General features: G+C 53.7%; 2 protein-coding genes across 6 annotated transcripts in view; one reads left to right on the forward strand and one right to left on the reverse strand.

The window, feature by feature from the left end:
* The window catches only part of Lrsam1 (leucine rich repeat and sterile alpha motif containing 1), a 47816-nt gene extending 42180 nt beyond the window's left edge, over window positions 1–5636 (forward strand). For all 5 annotated transcript variants that reach the window (XM_036183553.1, XM_036183552.1, XM_036183556.1 and 2 more), the window contains 5 exons: window positions 779–877; window positions 2177–2308; window positions 3108–3189; window positions 3718–3863; window positions 4972–5636. In XM_036183553.1, coding sequence (XP_036039446.1) covers window positions 779–877; window positions 2177–2308; window positions 3108–3189; window positions 3718–3863; window positions 4972–5097 — 585 coding nt within the window. In that variant the 3' untranslated portion in view covers window positions 5098–5636. The remainder of the gene's footprint in view (window positions 1–778; window positions 878–2176; window positions 2309–3107; window positions 3190–3717; window positions 3864–4971) is intronic.
* A 1145-nt stretch (window positions 5637–6781) lies between these two features.
* The window catches only part of Niban2 (niban apoptosis regulator 2), a 53356-nt gene continuing 36988 nt past the window's right edge, over window positions 6782–23149 (reverse strand). The window contains exons 5-16 of the mRNA XM_036183377.1: window positions 21625–21753; window positions 20167–20272; window positions 18926–19093; window positions 12982–13097; window positions 12402–12506; window positions 12140–12302; window positions 10771–10958; window positions 9874–10029; window positions 9402–9518; window positions 9105–9212; window positions 8910–9021; window positions 6782–8647 (exon numbers count right to left, since the gene is read on the reverse strand). Coding sequence (XP_036039270.1) covers window positions 8055–8647; window positions 8910–9021; window positions 9105–9212; window positions 9402–9518; window positions 9874–10029; window positions 10771–10958; window positions 12140–12302; window positions 12402–12506; window positions 12982–13097; window positions 18926–19093; window positions 20167–20272; window positions 21625–21753 — 2061 coding nt within the window. The 3' untranslated portion in view covers window positions 6782–8054. The remainder of the gene's footprint in view (window positions 8648–8909; window positions 9022–9104; window positions 9213–9401; window positions 9519–9873; window positions 10030–10770; window positions 10959–12139; window positions 12303–12401; window positions 12507–12981; window positions 13098–18925; window positions 19094–20166; window positions 20273–21624; window positions 21754–23149) is intronic.

Raw genomic sequence — 23149 nt, forward strand, 5'->3', positions numbered from 1 at the left:
CGGTGGAAGGAAAGAACTACTTCCCACTGTTGTCCTCTGGCCTCCGCTTATGTGTTGTGTGGGGGCAGAGAGGTACACGCCAGATAAATTAACGTCATATCCAAACTAAGAAAGGAAGGTGGAGTTCCCGGCTGTCTCAGGAGGGACCACAAGGACAGTCAGATGGAGAGCCGCTGGGAGATAGATGCCTGCTGCTGCGTCTGTCCAGAGCACACGCTCTAGAGCAAAACAGACCTGCCCAGATCTTGCTGTGGCACTGGGCCAGATATGAATCCCCCTGGGGGTTGGCTCTTTCACAGGGTTGGGAAGAGGGTGGCTCCAGGATAGCACCCACCCAGAACAACCTTTATGAACATTTCCCAGTGGCAGAGCAAAGACCTCACGGCCATTGGTGTCAACCTTGTCCAGCGAGACCACCCTTCTCCTGAAGGTCCTGTAGCCACCTGCCTGGCATCCAGGTTGGGCCTGCTCTTGGGGACAGAGGTGGCTGCACAAGACTTCGCTGTCCCACAGACAGACCAGAAGGGGTCTCTCTCAGCTAGTGACAGGGTGGGGCTTAGTGCAGGAGGCCAGGAGCAGGGCTCCCCTGCCACGCTCATTCTCTGCAGCTGTTGGGCACACCTGTGCTTCCTGTCTGCCCTGCGGTTTACAGCTGGGGCAGCAGGTGAACAGATGAGAAAGCCTGCACTCCCAGAGAAGTGGGAGACATGGTTTGATAGTCTGTTTCCTGACTGGAATCTGAACGGCAGCTAACTGTGTCAACCTCTGTTATTGGCAGGTGGAATTAGAAGCCAAGAGCGAAACCAAGCAGGAAAATTACTGGCTTATCCAGTACCAGCGGCTCTTGAACCAGAAGCCTTTGTCCTTGAAGCTGCAGGTAAGGACCTTGGTGCTCATCTGGCCCAGGAGCTAGAGGGATCTTTCCAGAGGTACCTCAGCCCAGCCCCAGTGGGAGCCACTGCACTGGGATCCAGCACGTCAGCTTCCTGCAAGGAAAGTGAGCATTCACCCATGGAAGGAAGAGTGGTCCTCGCCGTGAGCTGTGCAGGTGGGCGGGGCAGATGTGATCCCGCCCCTCCTGGTGTATACACATGTGCACACATACACATACAGTTTTTGTTTTGTTTTTAAGACAAGGTCGCCAAGCGGTGGTGGCGCACACCTGTAATCCCAGCACTCGGGAGGCAGAGGCAGGTGGATCTCTGTGAGTTGGAGGCCAGCCTGGGCTACAGAGTGAGTTCCTGGAAAAGGTGCAAAGCTACACAGGGAAACCCTGTCTCGGAAAAAAAACAAAACAAAACAAAAAACAAACAAACAAACAAAAAAGACAAGGTCTCCCTATGTAGCCCTGGCTGACCTGGAATTCACAGAGATCTCCCTGCCTCTGCCTCCTGTGTGCTGAGATTAAGAAGTGTGCCACCACACCTGGCCTAACACACACGATTTTTTTTTAAATGTTTAGTTTTGGGGTTTTTGTATGTGTGTGTTTTGTTTTATTTTGAGTCAGGGTCTCACTGTGTATCACTGACTGTCCTAGAACTTGTCATGTAGACCAGGCTGGCCTTGATCTCACAGAGATCCACCTGCCTCTGCCTCCCAAGTGCTGGGATTAAAGGCATGTGCCACCAAACACAACCCAGATTTACTTTTTTATTTGTATGTATGTGTACCTGTGAAAGTTTATGTGCACCATGTGCATGCAGGTGCTTCTGGAGGCCAGAGGGTGTCAGACCCCCAAAACTGGTTGGTTGTGAGCTGCCTGATGTGGGTGCTGGGAATCAAACCTCAGTTCTCTGCAAGAACAGTAAGCTCTCTCAACCACTGAGCTCCATGGATATCATTCTTCTAACTCGCCTTCTCTCATAGATACTGATGGACGGCTTCCGGTCCATGCTCACACCTCTCCCCCGTTCTCAGGTGTCTGCACAGTGCCCAGTATGTGGCCTGGCTTCTTGAGCCAGCTCCCTCCTGGTAGACATTAAGTAAGTGACTTGCTATTTCAAGTATAGAACAGCAGTGAACAGCAGTGTAGGTGGATCTGTGCACTACATACACCATCCTCTGGGAAAAAGCCCAAGGACACTGTGTCATGTACTCTGTCCTATCTTGAAACCCGTGAGATCTTCTGTCCCGTCCACTCTGACCCCTGGGCCCTCCCCATGGGGCCATCCTGCAGGAGGAAGGCATGGAGCGCCAGGTGGTGGCCCTGCTGGTGGGGCTCTCTGCCGACCACTACCTGCCTGTCTTCGCACACCATCGCATCTCGCTGGACATGCTGAGCCGAATGAGCCCCGGAGACCTGGCTAAGGTGGGCAGCCATTGCGGGGAGTCAGAAAGGCTGACTAGGCCTGGACCCAATCTGGCCAAGGGTTGGTGTGTATTTTATTCAATTTTGGTGAAGCAAGGTCTGTTCAGAACCGCTGCCCCGTCTGCCTCCACTCACCTGTGTGCTCAGCCTGTCATCTAGCTAAGAAAGCAAGGATGTGGACCCTGAAGTTTGGATCTCCACCTGTACGGCTGGCACAAGTGCTTGGGAGGTTCTGGGCCAGCCTCAGCCTGTGCCACAGTGTCACATTCATAGCCATAGCTATGAAGAGCCCCAGTTACATCCTGACCCCACGCTGAGCCTTTCATGGAATCAGTCCATTTCTCTTCGAGGTGAAATAATGCTGGTGCTCACCAGCACCTCCCTGGCACCCACACATGCCTGGCATCATCCTTAAGTGTCTCACACACCAACCAGGAACCTGGAACTTGACTGTGAGGGGCCTGGCCTCAGAGTCCCTGCTGTCATCCACTTGGTGTCCTGTCTCATCTAGGACAGATGTAGCTCCAGGTGCAGAAGGGATTTATGACACTGTGGGGCTCAGGCACCACTGCTGCTCAGTTCCCCATGTACAGTGACGGTGGTGGTCAGGGTCCAGGGCAGCTGTGGTTCTGCCCTGCCGCATGCTCACCGCAAGGCCCTGTTTTCACTGAAGATGCCAGATGTGGCGGGCGAGGCAGTCCTGTGGGCTTGGGCACTGTATGTAGCTTAAAGCAGGAGGGCTGCTCCCTGCTCCTCCCTGCACTCAGCTCTTGGTCTTCTCGTCCCTGTTCTGCCACAGGTGGGTGTCTCGGAAGCAGGCCTGCAACATGAGATCCTACGGAGAGCCAGGGACCTGGTAGATGCGGCCAGGGTCCAACCAGGTGCTGACTCTAGGCTCTTTCCAGGGCTGTTGAGAGGCCCAGGTGTATGTGGACTGTGGCTGGCAGCCTCGGGGCTACTGGCTCCAGGGCAGAACTCTGGGCACAGAAGGGGCTTTGCCTGAGGGAGGGCTGGGGAACAGAGAGGCCCCTTTGGGGTGTTCCCATTCCACCATGGATTCATTCTGTTTCCTGGGAACCACAGGCCAAGGGCGCCTATCCTGCAGCTCCACCACTAGATGGCGATATGGCCCCAGACAAGTGATAGCTTCTCTCTGAGCCTCAAGTTTCTGAGCTCTGAAGGATCCAGAGTGGGCAGTGGGCAGAGAATTCACTCCCATCTCACAGATGGAGACGTGGGAAGGAACAAGGCTCAAAAAGAAAGAGACTTTCCTGCTCTCGGACTGGAGGCACCCCTCCTTTGTCCCTCAGATCACTCAGTTTGGGTTGCACACAAACGAGATCTCCTAGGGGTTGGGATCATCTCGGCATGACTCCTGCTTAGCCTGTCTGTCCCTCTGATTTCTTCAGAGTTGGAACCACCCAAGGATGAGGTCCTTGGTGTCCCGGAGCCCCCCACAGCACCTGAGGAGCCTCCTGAGTCAGTGGGACCATCTGCTCCCCCAGCAGAACTGGACATGCCGACCTCAGAGTGTGTCGTGTGCCTGGAACGTGAGGTTAGTGTGCGGAGATGCTACAGAACCTAAAACCCTGGTGACCCAGATAGCAATACTAACATCAGTTTCTAGTGGTGGTCTCCCCCAGAAGAAGGATCTTTCTCTCGGCTTATTAACTAGATTAGGGGAAATTTCCCCTGTCATGACTCACCAAGAGCATGGTTTTCCCTGCCAAGTCTTTTTAAAATTGTTGCAAAATTAACACTTACTGCAAAAAGTAAACATACCGGTGCTTAAAGCCAGATCCTCACGTCCACCAAGGGAACAGACTTAGAAAAGTAGCCAGGAGCTGGCATGGGGGTGCACTCCTGTGATCCTAGCTTGTGAGAGGTAAAGACAGCAGGGTCCCTGTGAGTCCAAGGGCCATGTAGCAAGACCTGTCACAAGAAACCCAGAAAGGCTGCTTGCTGCTCTTCCAGAGGACCCAGGTTTGGTTCCTTGCAACCGTGATAGGTGGTTCACAACTCCCAGGGATCCAACCCCTCTTCTGCTCTCCGTGAGGAGCTACATACACGTCACACACACATAAATAAGGCGGCCACAGTGGCAGCTGGATAGTTCTCCAACTTTCGAAGATTCCGGGATGCTGTGTGCCGGAGAGCACAATTAGAATTCTAACCAAGGCCCTGTCCTTGGGCTCTGGATATGACTCCCAGTTTCATGATATGCTAAATGACTGTAGAGTTGGAGACTCTCAGGACATGTGCATACCATGGGGTCATGCTAAAGCAAAGAGGGGCACACATACAAGGCTAGTTGACCAATAAGGTTGAAGTCATTTTAGACCAGGCATCAGAATTTGGCAAGTACACAGACACGGAATAATTACAAAGGGCTGAGAGCCAGGTGGTGGTACACTCCTGGTATCCCAGCACTTGGGAAACGGAGGCAGCTCAGTAACGGGGCACTGGGCCTAGGAGTCAGTGGAGGAAAGGGCTGCAGGATTGTAGGTTTTTAAGTGCTATTGTAATCCATAGAGAAACAGGCACAGAACTGCCAACAGGCCTGACCAAGTTTGCACATCCACAGGCATGCTCCTAGGGCTGCGACGTGGTCAGGCTCTCCAGGACAGCCAAGCAGCCCCGCCACTAACCTGCTCTCTCCACAGGCCCAGATGGTCTTCCTCACCTGCGGCCATGTCTGCTGCTGCCAACAGTGCTGCCAGCCGCTGCGCACCTGCCCACTGTGCCGCCAGGAGATCTCCCAGCGCCTCCGGATCTACCACAGCAGCTGAATGCACAGCCACCCACCAGCGCTGGCCCTCGCTTGGCACCATCTCCATCCACCACTGCTGGGCTTCCATGCACCCATGGTCCCCAGACTGTGGCAAGACTGCCATGGCCACCCCTGCCTCCCCCGCTGCCTTGAGCTCCAGGCAGGCAGGTGGCGTGTTCCTGGTCTGTGACACAGTGACAGAGTCTGGACAGTGAACAGGAGATGGGGCATATCTGCTCGTGATGGAGCCTGTGGTATAGGAACAGGGTCCAGGCTATGGAGGTGGCCGTGCCACCACCAGGACTCAGGAATCCATGTTACTAGGCAAGCCTTAGCGCCACACCCAGCTGCCTGCCCCTTCTGGAGGTGTTCTTATATGTGACATGTACCAGCCATTGGCCTGAGGTGGGGTGATGTTTGGGTTGGGGTGGGCTGTGCAGGACCACTCACTCCCCAGTCCTTCTGCTGCTTTCTAGTACCCGCCCTCCCGTATCGCATCCTCAGCCCACAAGGCAGATTGATTCAAACAGGAACGCCAATAAATCTGAGTTCCTCCCAGAGTGACCCATGTGTCCTTGGGAACTGGGAAGGGATGGGAGTGGGCTGGGTCCTGGAAGACAGCTCCCCGGGAAGCAGAGCTGAGGCACCCAGGCCAGAGGAAAGGCAGCATTGGCATTACCTGGTGGAGAGTTAGGCAACGCCCTCTTCAACAAAGGGAAGAGGAACAGAGCCGGGGATGGCCTCATTATTTAAAAGCAGCTTGTGCTCATGGGATGGGCAGTGTTCCCTGCAGTGATTATCCTAGGTAAAGAGACTGCCAAGAAACTGAAAGGCATGTAACTCTGAGATGGGCAGTCCACTCCCACCAGCTGTAGTGACGGGGCCAGTCCATGTGACGTGACACCCTTCTGCCCTTGTCAATATGAAGTATGTGGCCTGCAGCATGTGCTCAACAAGTACCCTGTGATGAACTCTGGGGGAATTAGCATGGCCATTGGCACCTAGCACAGCCCTGGAGCCCACCCCAGTGGTAGGCACTCTGGAACTGATCGGCCATCAGGAGGACAGTTACCTGAAAGCTCTGTGGCCTCTCCCTTCTCTCTGAGCCTCAGTTTCCCCCTCTAAAATAGGGCATTATAAGAACAGATTAGGGTCAGGTGATGGTGGTGGTAGCGTCGGCGGCACACGCCTTTAATCCCAGCAGAGGCAGGTGGATCTCTTGAGTTCCAGGCCAGCCTGGTCTACAGAGTGAGCTCCAAGACAGCCAGGGCTACACAGAGAAACCCTGTCTCGAAAAAAAAGAAAAGAAAGAAAAAAGGGGGCATGGGTTAGAGAGAGAGAGAGAGGGAGAGCACCCAGAAAGGTGGTTGGTCTTTCTAAGTTTGGATTCCCACACTCACGTGAAAGAAAGGCCAGGCGTGTGGCAAATGCAATCACAGTACTGGGGAAGCCCAGGCGGGCAGACCCCGGGCTCACCAGCCAGCCAGGAATCCTCATTGGTGTTTCAGGCTAGTAAAAGACCTCGTCTCAAAACACAAGGTGGAACGCCACCTAGACACTCTGGCTTCTACGTGCTCATGTGAGTCCACACCTACACACACACAGGGACCTAGCAGCTCATATGATGAGTCCAAGAAAGCTGAGATGAATGAATCCCTAGACACCCTAGGCCCAGGTCTCCTGGGCCCCAGCAGCACGTAAGATGAGCTTTAAATAAAGCATTTATTGATGAGCGGAAGCTTACACAGTTTGCATAGATTCTTCATACCATATCTGAAGGGCGATGAAACCCCCAAGGCACTACAGGACATAGGAAGACATTAGTGATACAATCAGTAGGGCTGGGAGAACGCTGTCCCTGCACACCAGCCACACTGGGGCCTTAGGCCAAAGATGGCTGGGAGGGGACCTCCTCCTGGGGGCCTTGAAGAGGCCGTTGTCTGCCTTGCTCTCCCAACCCCAGCATCAGAGTCTATAGAGGCCCAAGGTGAAGGTCATGTATCAGAGTCATCCTTGCTTGGTGTGACCATCATGACCAAGGGGACAAAGCCAGATGGCTCACAAGGATGTTGGAAGAGGGGTCTGAAATTGTCAGGGTTAGAGTAGGACTCAGAGGCCACATATGTCTTTAACAGTGTCTCAGAAAGCCACGACCCTCAATGTCCCCCAGGAGCCCACCAGCTTCCTGGCAGGTAGTGAGTACCTTGAAAGAGCTGGGGAATGGTAGCCCACATCCAGGCTCTGCCAATGAGCAGCTGTCAGCCCAAAGTGGGGGTGGGGAGCCAGGCAGACAAGAGCGGTGAGCACCCAAGGTAGTCCAGCCTTCAGACACTTTCTTCACGTCTCCATCCCCGCCTCAGTCGGCCACCCCCAGGCTCCCCCACTCGGGACACTTCCCCTGCACATACTACCACATTCTGAGCCTTTCTCACCCCATCTCAGGTCCCTAGCATCTCTCCCCTGCAAGACCCCAAGCCCCACCCTCCTACAGCAGCAGCTAGCAAAGTGAGGCCAGTGACACGCAGCCTGTCTAGTCTTGGGGCCTGTAAGGAGGGCTGAGACAGACCAGCCCCACCTCTTCCTCACCACCTAGTGCCCAGGAGCCCCAGAGTGAGATGACAGAGTTCACCGGCTTCAGGAACAGCACCAACGCTTTCACCATCTCCATCCAAAGACCACAAGAACCGTGAGGGAAACAGGTGACGGAAGGAAGGAGGGGGTCACCAGCCCCTTGCACAAAGGAAGCCCTCGAAATCAGACATAGCGTTGGAGACCAGCCCACAGAAAACAGGGCAGTATCGGGTATATTGAACCCCATAGGGTGACTTGGGTAAGCCAGACCCCTGAAGGTGCCACACCATCCCAGCCACCTCCCCCACAAGGCACAGGCTGGGGTACCCCTCCCCAGAGATGAGGCTATAGTGCCTAAGGAGAAGCGGCCCAGTACAGTGTCCATCAGAAGCCTGGAGGCAATGCCTAGAACTCTGTCTGCACACCTGCGCTGTCCTCAGTGGTGGTGTGGATGGGAGGACGCCTACCAGGGCTGGACACCTGCTCCCCGGTCTCTTGGTCACTGGGCTTAGGGGTCTCAATGTCCATAGCCTTTCCAGGTGGGAGATGCTCAAGGGGCGAAGCTGGTGGTGAGGAGGCCTCAAGGACTGCCATGGGCTGGGAGCTCTCCTGGACAGGGGCCCCATTGAGAAGGGGGCTGGCTGGTGGGGGGCTCTCAGGCTGCAGATCCTGGGCCAGCAGACCTCGGAGCTCAGTGACACTGTCCGGGGATGCAGGTGAAGGCGGTTCAGAGCCAGCCTCAAAGGGCAACCCTGACTCCTCGTCCTGGACCACGGACACCACCTGCTTGGCACGCCTGCGCTTTTCTGTGAGGTTGGCTGCTTCAGAAGGGCTGGGGCTGGGGCTGTCTCCGCTGCCATCACCGCTGTCAGCATACTGTTCACCCCAGTCAATGGGCGCACCCTCGGCCAGCAGATGTAGATTGGGGTCACTGTTGTGCAGAACCATGCTGTCCCGGTAGAGGTTATGTTTACGTTGCACGGCGGCCTCCTTCACAGCTGCAAGACCACAGGAGAGAGGTAATGCTCTTAGCACAGAGACCCGGGCCAGCCTCACCCCAGGCCTCACTGCTGCAAAGCTATAACTCAAGAGCAGAGTCCACGTCCTCACTGACCACTCTCAACAAAGCCAGGAACCAGGGAGGAAAGTAGGCACAGAGAAGCCAGTGGTCCAACCCAGCCTCCTCTTGGAGTCTTGGGTCTCTCTGTGCCCTCTAACTAATGGTCCCTAAGGCTCCCCTGGGCCGCCCTCCTCGCTCACCCTGCAGGATGTCCTTCATGACTGTCTGCAGCACCACCTCTTCGTACGTGTTCTCCACCAAGATGAACCTGGCGAAGTCCTCAAAGATCAGTTCCTGGAAGCGTGGCAGCTCCTGCCGGGGAAGCGGGTAGAGATGGGTCAGAGGCTTTACCCCATTGGCCAGTCCCTGAAGGGCCAGGGCAGGCTGGGACTCACCGACTTGCACGTGGGGGCCAGCTTTTTGAGCAGAAAGGGAATGGTGATCTGCAACAGCGCCTCCCGGAAGAACCTCTTGCGCACGGAGCTGCTGTCGTAGTCATATTTCTACAGGGAAGGACAAAAGGGCCCTGGGTCAGGGGCTCCCCTAGCTGGCGGGAGGGTCTGACCCCAGCCCAGAGCACTCGCTCGCTCATGTGCACCTAAGCACCAGGTGCTTCCTGGAGACAGGGCTGGGCAGTCAGCCCTGGGTTCAGCTAGCCATGCAGATTCCAGCCCAAATGGAGTCAGGCTCACCTTCAGCACCCGCTCCAGAATCCGCTGGATGGACTTGCACAGCTCCTCCTTGGTAGGCCCCTTCCCCAGCTCTTGGTGCAGGAGGGTTTCGAAGGTGTACACAGCATTGTCCATTTGCTGCAAGGCATACAGCAGGGCTTGTGAAACCCTCCCAGGGAGACCAGAGCCCCTTCCTGCGCCCTTGGCCAGTCTCCCCACCCCACAGCCGCCACAGAGCAATCGGAGATGTATTGGGCTGTATGCTCACTGAGTGTCTACATGCAGGTATCTGCCTCAGAGTACAGAAATCCCAGGAAGGGACTAGGCAGTAAGGACAACTTCCAGGGATGGGGAGTGGGAGGATCCTAAGCAGGTCTAGTAGGCAGCCAGAGTCAGCCAGGTGAGCAGGAGGCAAGGTGCTCAGAGAGGCATGGGAAGGAGTGATGGGGGCCATGGATGGCAGCTATTGGGGTGCAGGCTGGTGGGGACACACCTCTCGCATGTGGATCTGGGCTCGCTGCTTGAACACAGATGTGCTAGACACGTCAAAGCGCTGCTGCAGCCCATCAAGCCGCAGAGGCTCCATCCTCTCGTAACAGCTCTGCATCTTCAGGGGGTGGTAGGCCAGCTGAGACAGCTTCTCCATGTACTGCAGGGGGCAGGGCCACATGGGTGATTGCACAGCCCACACACCCACACCTTGCCTGGGCCTGGCACCAGCTACCAGAGATGGCATTCTGGAAACTGTGCCCATCGGTGGACACCTGGGAGGGCCCAGGAGAGAAGGGAGGAGGGATCTGAAGACATCTCGGAGTTGAGGGGAGAGGCCAGCTCAGGCCCTAGAAAACAGTTCTCATTCCCTCAGGTAACCTTGGGCAAACACCCAGTCCCTCTGAGCATCACTGTCTTCCGGTCCCAAATCAGGACTCCTAAGGCCCTTCTGGGTTCTCAAATTCTGTTGATTACTGCCTGGGATTCCCAAACTTGAAGTCTAAAGGAGGAGGCAAAAGCTCAGGACCAATTCCAGACCCAGGCAGCCTACGAGGGGCAGCCACCCTAAGAGCTAGGTCAAAAGGGCCAGTAAGGAAGATGCACTGCTTTGCTTGTGGGGTGTGTGACCTGTTAATGATGCAGCTCACACCTGACACTTACCACACACCCCCCCGGCCCTCACTATCAAATACTTTTACACTTTAGCAACCATCTTCCCTCATAAAGGCTGATGGTAAAGGGTCAAAATACCCACTCTTGCCTCTAGCCACCAGCCCCGTTAGACTGGATGGCTTTGCCCTGTGGTTTCTGCCTCTGGTCTCTGTAGATGCTGAGAAAGGGCAGCCCATTGTGAGACACAGCCGACGCTCAGGGGCACCAAACCCGTGCCACGTCTCACCTCGCCCAGCTTGTCGATGCCGCCCTCGTTGATCACGTTCAGATTCATGTCTGTGACTTCTTTGAAGAAGACGTCCCGCACCTCAGTGAAGCCCTGGCTAGTGGGCACCATCAGGGCCTCGAGGATGGACGGGATGTAGGGCTGGACGTGGTTCCTCACACACACCTCTGCCTTGGGAAGGATGAAGGCTGTGTGGAGAGAGAGGATCTGGATGGCGGCTGGTGTCGGGACACAGTCTATCCCATCCTGCCACCCCAGCCTATGCACAGCCCATCCCGGATGCGGGAGAAGCTGCCATGTCAGATGTGCTGGTGACATGAGCTAGCTCACTGACCAAGAGAGGACACAATAAAGATGGCAAAGCAGGGAACTGAAACCCGGCTGCCGTGGCTTATGTCTACCCTCCTAGCACTCCAGAGGTGGAGGCAGGAAAATTAGAAGTTTAAGACCACCTCTGCTACATATTTAAAGCTAGCCTGGGAGACATCTCACAAAAGAAAGGAAAGGAAGGAAAGAAAAGAATTTGCAACACAGGTGCCTCGGTGGACCCATGAGCTTCGTGGAGACTGACCCCTGCCCTGGAGCGGGGTGTTCTGAAGTCTACCCCACTCTTGCCTGGCTAATACTACACGCACTAAATGTCAACTCTCAGTCTGCTCCGGTCACTAAACTCCCAGTGACCGTGGCTGGTCCACAAGCACCGCAGGAAGCCACCACCTGCTGGTGCCACATGTGGAAGAAACACAAAGTGAATGATGAAGGAGCATGTACAACCCGGGGAGTTAGGTGTTTCCAAGGTGGCGCGGCGGTCCACCAGGTGGCATGTCACCAGACCTGAGTTGGCGGAGGACAGAGACAAAAGCTTGTCATCCTAGGAACTCGGGAGGCTGAGGCAGGAGCATCATAAATTCAAGTTAGCCTGGGTAACTTACAAGACTTTGTCTCAAACAGTATTAAAAAAAAAAAAAGAGGCCGGAGCTGCAGCTTGGGGACAGAGTGCTTATCCAGTGTGGATGAAGCCCTAGGTTCAGTTCCTAGCACCCCTAGAATCAAATCTGATGAAATAAAACTTATACTGGGCGGTGCACCTAGGAGGCACCTAGGAGGCAGAGGCAGGCAGATCTGTGAGTTCGAGGCCAGCCTCGTCTACAGAGTGAGTTCCAGAACAGACAAGGCTACACAGGGAAACCCTGTCTCGAAAAAACAAAAAAGTAGAAAACCAACAACTTAGAGAAGAATTTGCAGGAGGGCCTCAGACCCGACTCTGAGTCTTCTGCAGAGCAACAGGCCAGTGATGGATCACACTGCAAAGAAACTGGCCTGGCTCTGGAGAACCATGTGTACACGCAGCAGCTTGCAGCCCACCCACCCCGGATCTTGCTAGCCAGGTGCTCCTTGGAGGTGATGATCTGGTCCATGTCAGTGCGGATGACTGCCTCCATGGCTGGCCGGGCCAGCTGCAGCTTAGAGAGGACCTCCTCAAAGTGCACCTTGGCCTGCTCAAACACCAGGCGGTAGACAGCATCGGAGATCTGTGGGTACAGGAGAGGAGTCAGCCAGGGCTGAGAGCAGAGTGCCAGCCGTCCCCCTCAATACCCTTGTGCCCACCAGCGCCTCCCAGGTCCACACACCTGGATCCATTGTCGTTGTCGCTCTTGTGGCTTCCCCTTTAGCCGTGGGCCAAGCTCTGCCTTCAGTGCTGGGCCCAGCTCCTCCATCACCAGGTTGCTTAGGATCTAGGACCAAGAGGCAAGAGTCAGCTGGGGTTGCTGCTGATCCAACTGGCTTATTTCTCTGTGATTCCATCCACTCAAGGCCCCTCCTCTGGGCCTCCTCCACACCCCTGCTGGGCTAGCTCCCACACAAACCCTAGAGGTATCAAGCTTCTCTGATTCAGGGTGTCCTACCTCAGGGCCTCTGCATATCTCCCATGCCTCTGCTGAACATGTAAATCTGTCTGTGGAGTCAGTGTCTCCTGTGAGGCAGAGCTCCTGATGGGGGCTAGAGCCATACTGTTCACAGCTGCTGCCCTGCCCCCCAGCACCCAGGGACACGAGTGGGCAGATTCACAGAGGTTCTCACTCACCCAGATCTGATCTTGCCATCTCTTCCCAAACTATTGCTCCCCAGAACCCCATTCCTGGTACCAGCCTTACCCACTGGGACCCCAAGATGACCTTGGAGTGCTCCTCCACAGCCTTCTATCCTCACCTGCACCTCATTCCCACACAGCATTTCCCAGGTGCCGTACTGCTCTTTCGACTGGCGGTACATGCGGATGGCATCGGTAAATGCAGGGCCCTCCACCTTCGAGTTCTCAGGGATCCCTGCCCAGGATGGAGGGAGGGAGAAAGGGAGAGACGGGAGGTCAGCAAATGACCCTCTGCCAAGACCAGCCAGCCAGAGCGTGCACTCACCCCATCTAGGGCACACAGCAGGAAGAACAGCTGTGACTCACCTGGCAGCACCCTGGCAATCCTGTGCCCCCACCCCGACCCAGCACAGTCATGAACACTACCTCATAGAAAAACAGCCATAAGTAGTGAATGGCCAAGGTGGAGCTGGGAAAGTCACCCTCCCGTGGACAGCACAACATGGCTCTGGGACACCAGAGACCCACCCTCGAGCCCTGTTCCCCACATAATGGCTACGTTAGTGTCCCTCTGCTGGCATGACAGACAGTAAATATTTCCAGTTGTACAGATCAGACAACGTCTGTCCCAATACTGGACGTAGTATCCCAGCTTGCGAACGGCCAGAGCTGTTCTTTGTCAACACACCTTGCTACAAAAAAAGACCAGAAGATGAACTTGACCCATGGGCTGCTTTCTGGGCCTTCCTTTATATCACTGAACCCCAAAAGAGCCTCTGTTTCCTCTTATGGGAACAATGACCTTAACCTGGCTGGCATTCTGCACATACTGGGGAGACTTTCTGAGCTGCATCATGCAGACAGTGAGCCACGGGAAACCAAGAAGGATCTTGTGAATGACACTTTGTGTGGTTTGGGTTTTTTGGGGTGCTGAAGATTGAACCCAGGGCCCTGAGTGTGTTAGGCAAGCACTTTATCACTGAGCCACATGCCCAGCCCCTGAAGGATACTTTCTATCAGAAGTTAAAGAGCCCCCTGGGCCCTGGGTCTGTCTTATCTATATGCCAGCAGGTACTGATGCTAAAACTTTATTCAATAAAGAGCTGGGAGTGAGCCAGGCAGTGGTGCGCACGCCTTTAATCCCAGCACTCAGGAGGCAGAGGCAGGAGGATCTCTGTGAGTTCGAGGTTCAAGGCCAGTCTGGTCTACAAAGTGAGATCCAGGAAAGGCGCAAAGCTACACAGAGAAACCCTGTCTCGAAAAACCAAACCAAACAACAACAAAAGAGCTGGGAGTGTGGCTCAGTGGTAGAGTGTTTGTGTAATATACACAAGGTCCTGAGTTCAACTCCTAGAGTGGGAAAGTAGAGGCTGGGAAGATAAAATGAGTCGGACCACTGCTAACAACCAGGAAAAAATACTGTTTCTCAATGCTGCTGCGTCACAGGGTAAGTGAGTTAATAAATACAACACGGACCCCAGACCAATGCTGCGGAAACAAGATACAGGAAGTGGCCAGATCTGAGAGGGAGAGAGCATGGTTAATACACCCAACCTAGCCACGTGCCTCTGACCACAGTGCCCCTGGAGCCCAGAAAGGGGAAATGACAGTCTGTGCATCACAAACCCCAGCACCCACTGAATGACAACAGGCTGAGTCACCCCACAGAAAAAAGCTCCTCCCTTCCCCACAGCCAGCTGCCCGCAGGGATCACTGCCCGTCAGAACCAGGGGGTTCTACCATGAGCACAGAAATCAGAGCCCACTGCACCCTCCCCTACCTTTTAGGGACTCAGGGCCAGGCTGTGGGCAGAGCAGAGGGGCTTCAGCAAGCCAGGGCAGCCAATGTGGCCCTGAGAGGAACCCAGCCAGTCTCTCTGGAGGACACAAGTCTCCTGGAGCTCAAGTCTGGAAAATCTGGCAGTGCACAAATCACAGCCTCTCCCGTGTCTAGGAAGTTCCACTATGCAGGTAGCAAGGAAGGTGTGTGCAGGGCAAGGGCGTTCCAGGTAGGGAAAGTGAGGCAGTGGCCAGGGCAACAGCAGGTTTACGATCCACCCACTCTGGGCTCTTCCTGTGAGCCTGGCCGCTATCCACCCTGTTCACCTGGTTCACACCTCAGAATGTGGCTGTATTTTAATAATTCTCTCTCCTAAGAGCAAAACTTAACTGAAAGGTTAGGCTGAGCTCAGATCTGGGTGGATTGGTATCTTCATAAAAAAGGGAAATTGTGTGTGTGTGTGTGTGTGTGTGTGTGTGTGTGTGTGTGTGTGTGTACGTGTGTACATGCGCACATGCATACCATGTATGTGCATGTTGAGACCAAAGGTCGGTGGGAATTTTCTTCTATCCATCTTCTTTCTTTTTTTAATTTAATTTTATTTTATGTGTATGGGTATTCTGCCTGCATGTTATGTGTCCATGTTTGTGCAGTTCCTGAGGAGGCCAGGAGAGGGCAGCAGAGCTCCTGGAACTGGATGTGAGCCACGTGTGGGTACTGGGACAGGTCCTCTGGAAGGCAGCCAGAGCTTTTAACCACTGAGCCATCTCAGCCCCTCCAACTTAGTTTTTGAGACATGGTCTCTCACTGAACCTGGAATACATTTTAGCTAGACTGGCTGCCTCTGGCCACTGCATCCCCTCCAGGACTAGGTTACAGATGCTGCTACACCAGACTTTATGTGGGTGTTCAGGACCCAAACTCAGGCCACAGGCTCCTACAATACTTCATTCACTGAGCTGCCTCCTGTCCTGTCCTGTCCGTCTGTCTGTCTGTTTGTTTGCTTTTGAGACAGGTTCCAAACTTAGACCAGACTGACCTGGAACTCACTATGCTGTCCAAGTCTGAGCCACCATACCTCACCTTGAAAGAAGGGGATTTTTATTTGTTTGCTTATTTGCTTATTGGAGGCAGTCTCGTTTATTTATTTGTTTATTGAGGGCAGTCTCATTTTGATTGATTGACTGGTTGATTGACTGATTGATTGATTGGAGACAGTCTCACTGTGTAGTCCTAGCTGGCAGACCTTGAACTCACAGAGATCTGAGGCAGAATGAACACTATGAGCCTAGAGATTTGGGGCCAGCCTGGGCAAGACTCTGTCTCAATGAGAAAAAAAAAAAGAGAGAGAGAGAGAGAGAGAGAGAGAGAAAAAAAAAAAACCTGTGCTCAACAGAGAAATAACTCGCCACTGACGCCTGGTCCTCTAACCTCCAGAACTAGAAAATAAGTAAATTTCGGTTGTGTAAACCACCCAGTCCTGGACGGAGACTTCACACACATCAGCCCACTTAACCCTCAAAGGGGGAATGGGGCGGGGTGGGGGCTGTCTTAGCTTCAAAGAAACTAAGAAACACGTGCCTGCATGTTTGCATGTGGTGGTGGTGCGTGCATGAGCACACACATATCCCAACATTGTGGGGGAGGGAGGTCCAAGCAGGAGGAAGACAGCAAGTTCGAGGCCAGCAAGACTACATAGCAAGACTCTGGCTCAAAAGAAACCAAGGATGGGATGGGCAAGACTTGAGAACGCATTGCTAAGGAACAGTTAAATCAGGGCTGGAACCCAGGACCAGGGACTGAGCAGGACATGGACACCAAGGAGGGCTGAAGTCAGTGCCCCAGCTGCCTCCTGCCACCCCCCACTGCTCCGGGAATGCAGGATGTGAAGGGGGCCCTAGACAGGCTGGCAGCCACCCAGCTTGGCGTCCTTCCCCACCACCCACCCCCACTTCCTGGCAGGGCCAGGAGTGAGCAATTCCAGGCTCTACAAATTCCAGGCCCAGCCTCAACAAGGGAGGAAGCAGAGAACTTTCTCACAGTCCTGGGGTGGAGGGAAGGCCATGTCTGGAACTAGCCTTGTCAGCTCCTGCAGGGGGTAAGAGAGCTGATCTGAAGTAGGGCTTTCTGTCATAGGCTCTTTGGTCCCTCCTCTCCGGCCCACAACACCCAAGACCTTCCAGCTGAATGCTTGCTGTGTGAAGACTCAGGTTGTTTTTTGTTGTTGTTGTTGTTTTGTTTTGTTTTGTTTTATTTTTTGTTTCAGCTTTATATGAACCAGCTCATTCCTCCCCCTAATACCTCCATCTCACAGTCTCTACTGTCATATACTCCAGGGACTGAATGGTGGCTCCACCCTGCAGCCTTTTCCTCATCCTTCTCCTACCTGACCTGGGGTCCCCTACTCTGCCATAGTAGGTAAGCTGGCAGCCCTGGGAACCTACAGAGGGCTCATGGGCCAGCAATAGGTGAAGAAGTGTGCCCCAGGCCAGGCAGCCAGATCCTGAGCCAAAGGCACAGCTCCAGGGACCTGGGAATAGGAGCCCCTTTGTGGGCAGCAGGGCAGGGCTTGGCCTGGCAAAGACCTGGTTCCCTCCCATCTGACAGCTTCCAGAAAGGGCGGAGTCCCTTCCAGAGAGGTGAGGTGAGCTGGGTTCAGCCAGGTGCCTACACCTCCCTCACCATCATGTGGAGCTGTACCCGCCAGCAAGGTGAGAGCTGCTTTGTCTCCCCCTGTCTCCGGGACCACATCACCAGGCCAGGTTATTCCTTCTCCAGGGGCAGAAAGACACTCCTCACCTCACATTGGGAGACATCCCTAAGCCTTTAGAATTCCTCAGCACCCTCTAGACCTGGTCTCAGAGTACTGTCCCCATTCCAAGTCACCCTTTTTGGGGGCCACAGCCCAAAGTGTACAGAGAACACTTCCCCACCCTGTGCCTGCCCCATCACCTCCTCCAACACAGGACAGCACCTCCCCCAACACACACACAGGCTCCTGGGTGGCTCCAGGCCAGCACCCAGCACAGAGAACACTATCCTGGTTGTTCATCTGTACCACATCTGTCTCCATCACACAGCTGGCAGTATGTGGGCAGGGTTCATGCCTCGCTCCTTTCCACAAGCTCAGAATAGATGCCATAAATGTTTGTGGAATACATGAGCGAACTAAGAGTCAAACCATGAATTTACAAAGGAGGGAGGGAAGGAGGGAGGGAGGGGGGGGGAAGAGGAGGGGACCTTTATAGATTGCCATGTGTGAAAAAGGAAATTATATCATAAGAAATATTTGGGGCTGGGCAATGGTGGCGCACACCTTTAATCCCAGAACTCAGGAGGCAGAGCCAGGTGGATCTTTGTGAGTTCGAGGCCAGCCTGGTCTACAGAGCAAGATCCAGGACAGGTACCAAAACTACACAGAGAAACTCTGTCTCGAAAAACAAAAACAAAAAGATATTTTGATATGTGGTGTGACAGGATCTCACTGTAGCCCAGGCTATCCTAGAATCACTATGTAGCCCAGGCTGGCCTCAAATTCACTGGGATCCTCTGCAAACCATTATTCTCATCTATAAGAAAAATCTTGACCAAGCACAAAGTAGACTCATGCTATGAATCCCATAGCACTCCCAAATGCAAGGATCCTATCGTCATTTTACAGAGAACTCAGAGGGAAGTCAGTCTCCATGAAAGTTAATCTTGGTTGTCAACTTACAATCACCATGGAAACAAACCTCTGGGACTATCTGTGAGGAAGTTTCTAGATTGGCCTAACTGAGGTGGAAGATTCAAGTACAGGGGCACTCATGGGCTGGGGTCCCAGACTGAGTAACAAGGGCCGACCATCCCTCTCTGCTTTCTGATTCTGGACGCAGTGTGAGCTGCTGCCACACTCCAGCCCCCAGGTGCTCTGAAATGTGAGACAGTAAACCTTCTCTCCTTTAAGTTGTCTTTTTTGGGTATGTTTGTTGCAGCAACAACACTAATAACTAGGAAGTCTCCTAACATCACCTTGCTAGAAAGTGGCGAAAATCAAGATGATTTTGGGATCATGGGCCAGAGGCTCAACAAGTACAGCCTTTGGAGAACAATTTTTCAATGTTACCTTGGCAACACAGAAGTATTTTCATCAAGGAAAAAGATTAAGAGTGATAATCAAAAGTTTCTTACAACCTCAGAAGGGAAGTGAGAGCAGAACGTAGAGCAGGGTTGCCATACCATCCATAACCACTGGGTGTCGCCACTCAGCACATTAGTAAGTGCTGCCACCTGCTGGCACCTCACCATTGTTGCAGTGCCGGACGCAATCCTGAAGCACGGCCTGCCATTTGTCCTGTTCAGCTTCCGTCATCATGCAGAAGTAGTAGTGACGGGCATAAGGATGCCAGAGGATGAGCGGGAACTGCGTGGGGCACTTAAGGATGGGGGTGGAGCCTGATTTCGATGTGGTCCCTGTGGAGACAGAGCTGTGAGAAACTGCTCTCTGCCACTGGAGCCTAGGCTCAGGCCTAGAGAAGGCTGTCCTGTCATCAGAATAAGTGTGTCAGCAAGGAAGCAGCTGGCCTTCATTTTGACCTCCAAGGCTCAGCTACAGTAACTGAGAAGCCTGGCACCGTGTGGCCCCTCTTCTGGAACTGGAAATAGGTCACACCCACCTTGATGGAGGGTCAGGCCTCTAGTTCATTTACATTCTTGGGTTTCCCTTCAAATTTCAACAGCAGAGGCTAAACTGGTGGTTTAAATATCCAGGGAAGGAGGGAGGCATGTGGGCAAACAAAATAAACAGAAAGGACTTTTTTTCTATCACTTTGGCCCTCATGGATATTTTAGATCCAACAAGACAACAGGTCCTGGGTTCACGACTGTGGTCAGTAATATGACAATAACAGTTGTCTGTGGTCCAGCTTTGGGTGGCTGGGATATGCTTACAGGGCATACCCCAAGACCTTCGGGTCCTCTCAGCACCAAGGTTCAGTTGATACTCTAGAACCTGATGTCAGAAGGGGAGGGGCTTTACCTGTGTGGCCCCAACAAAAGGATGGAGAGTCAGTCCTGGAGTCCAGGAAAATGGACTACTACATGGCATCTATAGCTACATGGGCTTTAGTTCCAAGCCTCACATCCCAGGTGGGGGCTTGAGTAGAATGGGGAGGTCTAAGATAATGCCTCAGAAACCCCTGGCAGGGTCACCATCATCTTTCCTAGAGACAACCATGGTCTCAGGGAGGTGGAAAGGGCCTCCATCACAGAACTCTGAAGCATATGGCTTTGGCCTAGGCAGGGCCTGGCTGAGGGCCCACATGATCTAGGTCTAGACCCTATCCATACACAGCCTGGGGCAAACTCCACCTCACGAGCCTTTGGAGCCTCCCCTTTGAGGGCTCAGTTTGTTCAAGAAATCTGCAGACATTCTAGGCCCCACTGGCTGCCCTGCAGAATGGAGCCCGAGCAATGGGCTCAGGGTCATCCCCTTCCCTAGCCAATCCTTAGGCCCATGTAGGACAGTAGGGTCGGAGACCACTTACCTGGTAGGGAATTGCCAACAAGCTCCAGGTACTGGTCTACAGAGGTGAGAACTTTGTAGCCTGCACTGTTGATGACAGCTCTGGGTGGCATCTGCCGCTCATAGGCCTGAAGAGAGCAAGAGAAATGAAGCCTCATGGTCAAGAATGTGGCCAAGCACAAACCCCCATTTCCAGCTGGCTCCAGGATTACTCAGCTATTTGTCCAAGATGGAGGAGGGGAGAACTTCAGGAGTCAGAAGTGACTGACCGACCAACCGACCAACCGACTGACTGACAGGGCAGGGATGTGGCCACATGTGTAGTGCTTACCCGGCATGCTCTTGGGACTGAGTTTAGTCCCCACAATGGAGATTGACTGTCATATTATTGGAGATGGAGTGGCATAGACAAAACCCAGCTCTGGGCCCTGACTTCAAGAGCTGGGCCAGGAGGGAGGGGAAACATCCACACAAAACACTCGGCACAATGCCAGTAGATAAGCTTTGTTAGGGGGCAGCTACTACAATCACTGCCACTGCTGCCTCTGGGACCATCGAGTCTGTGATTGTCTGTTACATATGAGACACTGCTGCGGATGCTCTCACAATATAAGAGATGGCTCATTTCCAATTTACAAGGACAAGTGTTGGCTCTGATCTAGGGCTGTCTCCAGAACCCAAGGGCTTTGACATTACCTTGAACTGCTCACCCCAAATTTCTAGGTTCTAAGCATCGTAGTGTTTAAAAAAAGAGTTAGGTTGGTGCCCAGCTTTCCTTACAGATATGGGAAGGGAAGTGATTCTGACCCAATTGCCCATACATCAGGGCTGCCAAGCAGCTGTCTGCCACTAGGGGGCAGACATATCTGCTCTGAAAGACTCAGACAGGCCTGTCTTTGGGGCAGTGCTGGAGAAAAGTTGGGCAGATGAAATAAGTCTGTAACATAACCAGGTGGGACTTCTTCCAAGTGCTCAAAGCAAATACAAGACACGGTCAAGCTCCCATTTCTGCTCAGACCCACATCAGGGCAAGGAGGATTAGGGAAGGAGAATTCAGGAGCCCCACCCAGAGAGTGGCATGCAGGGGCAGATGGCCAGCAAACAGCTGGTGTGACTGTGGAAGCGTAAGGATGGAGGGGCTCCTGGGAGAGGTAGGAAGGCTAGCCACGAAGGAGACCGAGGCAAGCAGGCTCTGTGGTGAGTGAGGGATTTGGTGGGGCTTGGGAGTGACCAGAGGGCAAGAAGGGTTTATGACATGGACACCTGGACAAGGGGTAAAAGGACGAACAGGTCTGGAGAAGTGGAGAAGGCCCAGAAAGTTTGCTTTGGCCCTGGGAAGTCCGTGGAGAAATACTGGGGGCAGGCGTGAATGGGGAAGGCATGGAGTCTGGAGCTCAGGTTTGGAATGGGTCACAGAGTAAGAAGTAGGTAAGTGCAGAGGAGGGTGGCTGGCTGCCAGAGGCACACCAGACTCACTCACCACTTTGTTCTCGTACAGCACCAGCCCATAGTTGTGGGGCACCAGGCTGAAGCGATTCCTCCACTTCTTATTGTCCTCCTGGTACTGGAAAAGGTTCCCAGAGAAGATGATGCGTTCATCCAGGGGCACCTGTGGGCAGGAAATGAGCAGGAAGCCAAGAAGGCACAAGGGGTCCCAACAAGGTGGCAGCACAGCCATCAAGGCTTGCATTTTAACTCCTCATAGGGTGTCACCTACACACACACACACACCACCACCACCACCACCACCACCACTGCCACCGCCACCGCCACCACCAAACCCCTGGCCTCATCAGGACTCCGAGGCCAGGCTGCACTGTATGGATAAAGAACTGAGGTTTAGGGCAGTGAGGGACTCACTCGGGGTTCACATAGGATATTCGTGGAACCCAGCCTGGGCATTCATTCAGAGCCAGGCCTAAGGTTTTCCACTCTCTTCTGGTCCACGGGAGCCCCCCAGGGAGGAAACTGGGGAGCAGGCTGCTTCCCCTGTCCACCTGCTACTTCTACTTCAGGGCACAGCATTCACTCAGCTGGAGGACACACCAATAGGCCAGTACTTAAAAGGTCTTAGTATGTGGGCAAGCCTCTGCCCAGCTCTGAGCCTCAATTTCCCCTCGGAGCAATGAAGACTTGAACTTATGTCCAGAGAGCATCCCAGCTCTGCCAGCTGGCCAGGTGACATCCCTGAGTCGGGGTGAGGAGAGATGTTGGAACAGCATCCAGGCAAAGAGGTGACCTGTGTGAGCTACAGACACGCTCAGCCATTCCTACAAAACTCCACAAGGACGAGCATGACTTGCATTCAGCTCCTTCCTCTGTAAAATGAAGACTGTGGCCGACCCCAGGCAGACATACACAAAGCCAACACAACAGTGACCATGTCAGGAGTCTGCCAGAGTGCACAAGACATGTTCTCAGCTTCTGGGCTGACTTGGACATGGGAAGGGATGTCTTTACCCAAGCCGACGCTACAGAGATCAAGGAAGCTTCTGTAAGGGAGGTACAGAAGCTGCAATGGACTGTGGGGCCTGGGGATCTAGGGATCTCCATTTCTAAGCAAGCTCTGTTTATTCTATGATAAATGTGGCACCAGTTACAAATCAGACTGAGTACTCTATGTATTGATGGGAAAAAGTATGATTTTGCGTCTCATCTGTGGATCCTGCTCTTCCTTCTGTGTTCTCTCCTGGCTCCTTTTCCTAGCTGCCCCCCCACCCCACCTCACACTCCCCCCCACCTCCCCTCCCCCTCCTCAGGGGCAAGCTGCACTCTTAAAAGGAGAGTCCATTGTGTTCAAACAATAGCCCCAAGACCAGTTTCCTCTCTAGAAGAAAATATTTACAGGAAAAAAATGGGTCTGCTCCCCTCCCCCACCCCGGGCTTTGCCCTTGTCAGAAGGCCCCCACTTGGTGGTCTATATTTAGATTCCTGTAACCCAGCCCTCCAATCTGTCTTTTCTAGAAAGAAAAGTCAGGGTTTTCCTAACACCCTGGAAAGACCCA

The sequence above is a fragment of the Onychomys torridus genome, chromosome 4 (assembly GCF_903995425.1).
Source record: "Onychomys torridus chromosome 4, mOncTor1.1, whole genome shotgun sequence".
NCBI classification, from domain to species: Eukaryota; Metazoa; Chordata; class Mammalia; order Rodentia; family Cricetidae; genus Onychomys; species Onychomys torridus.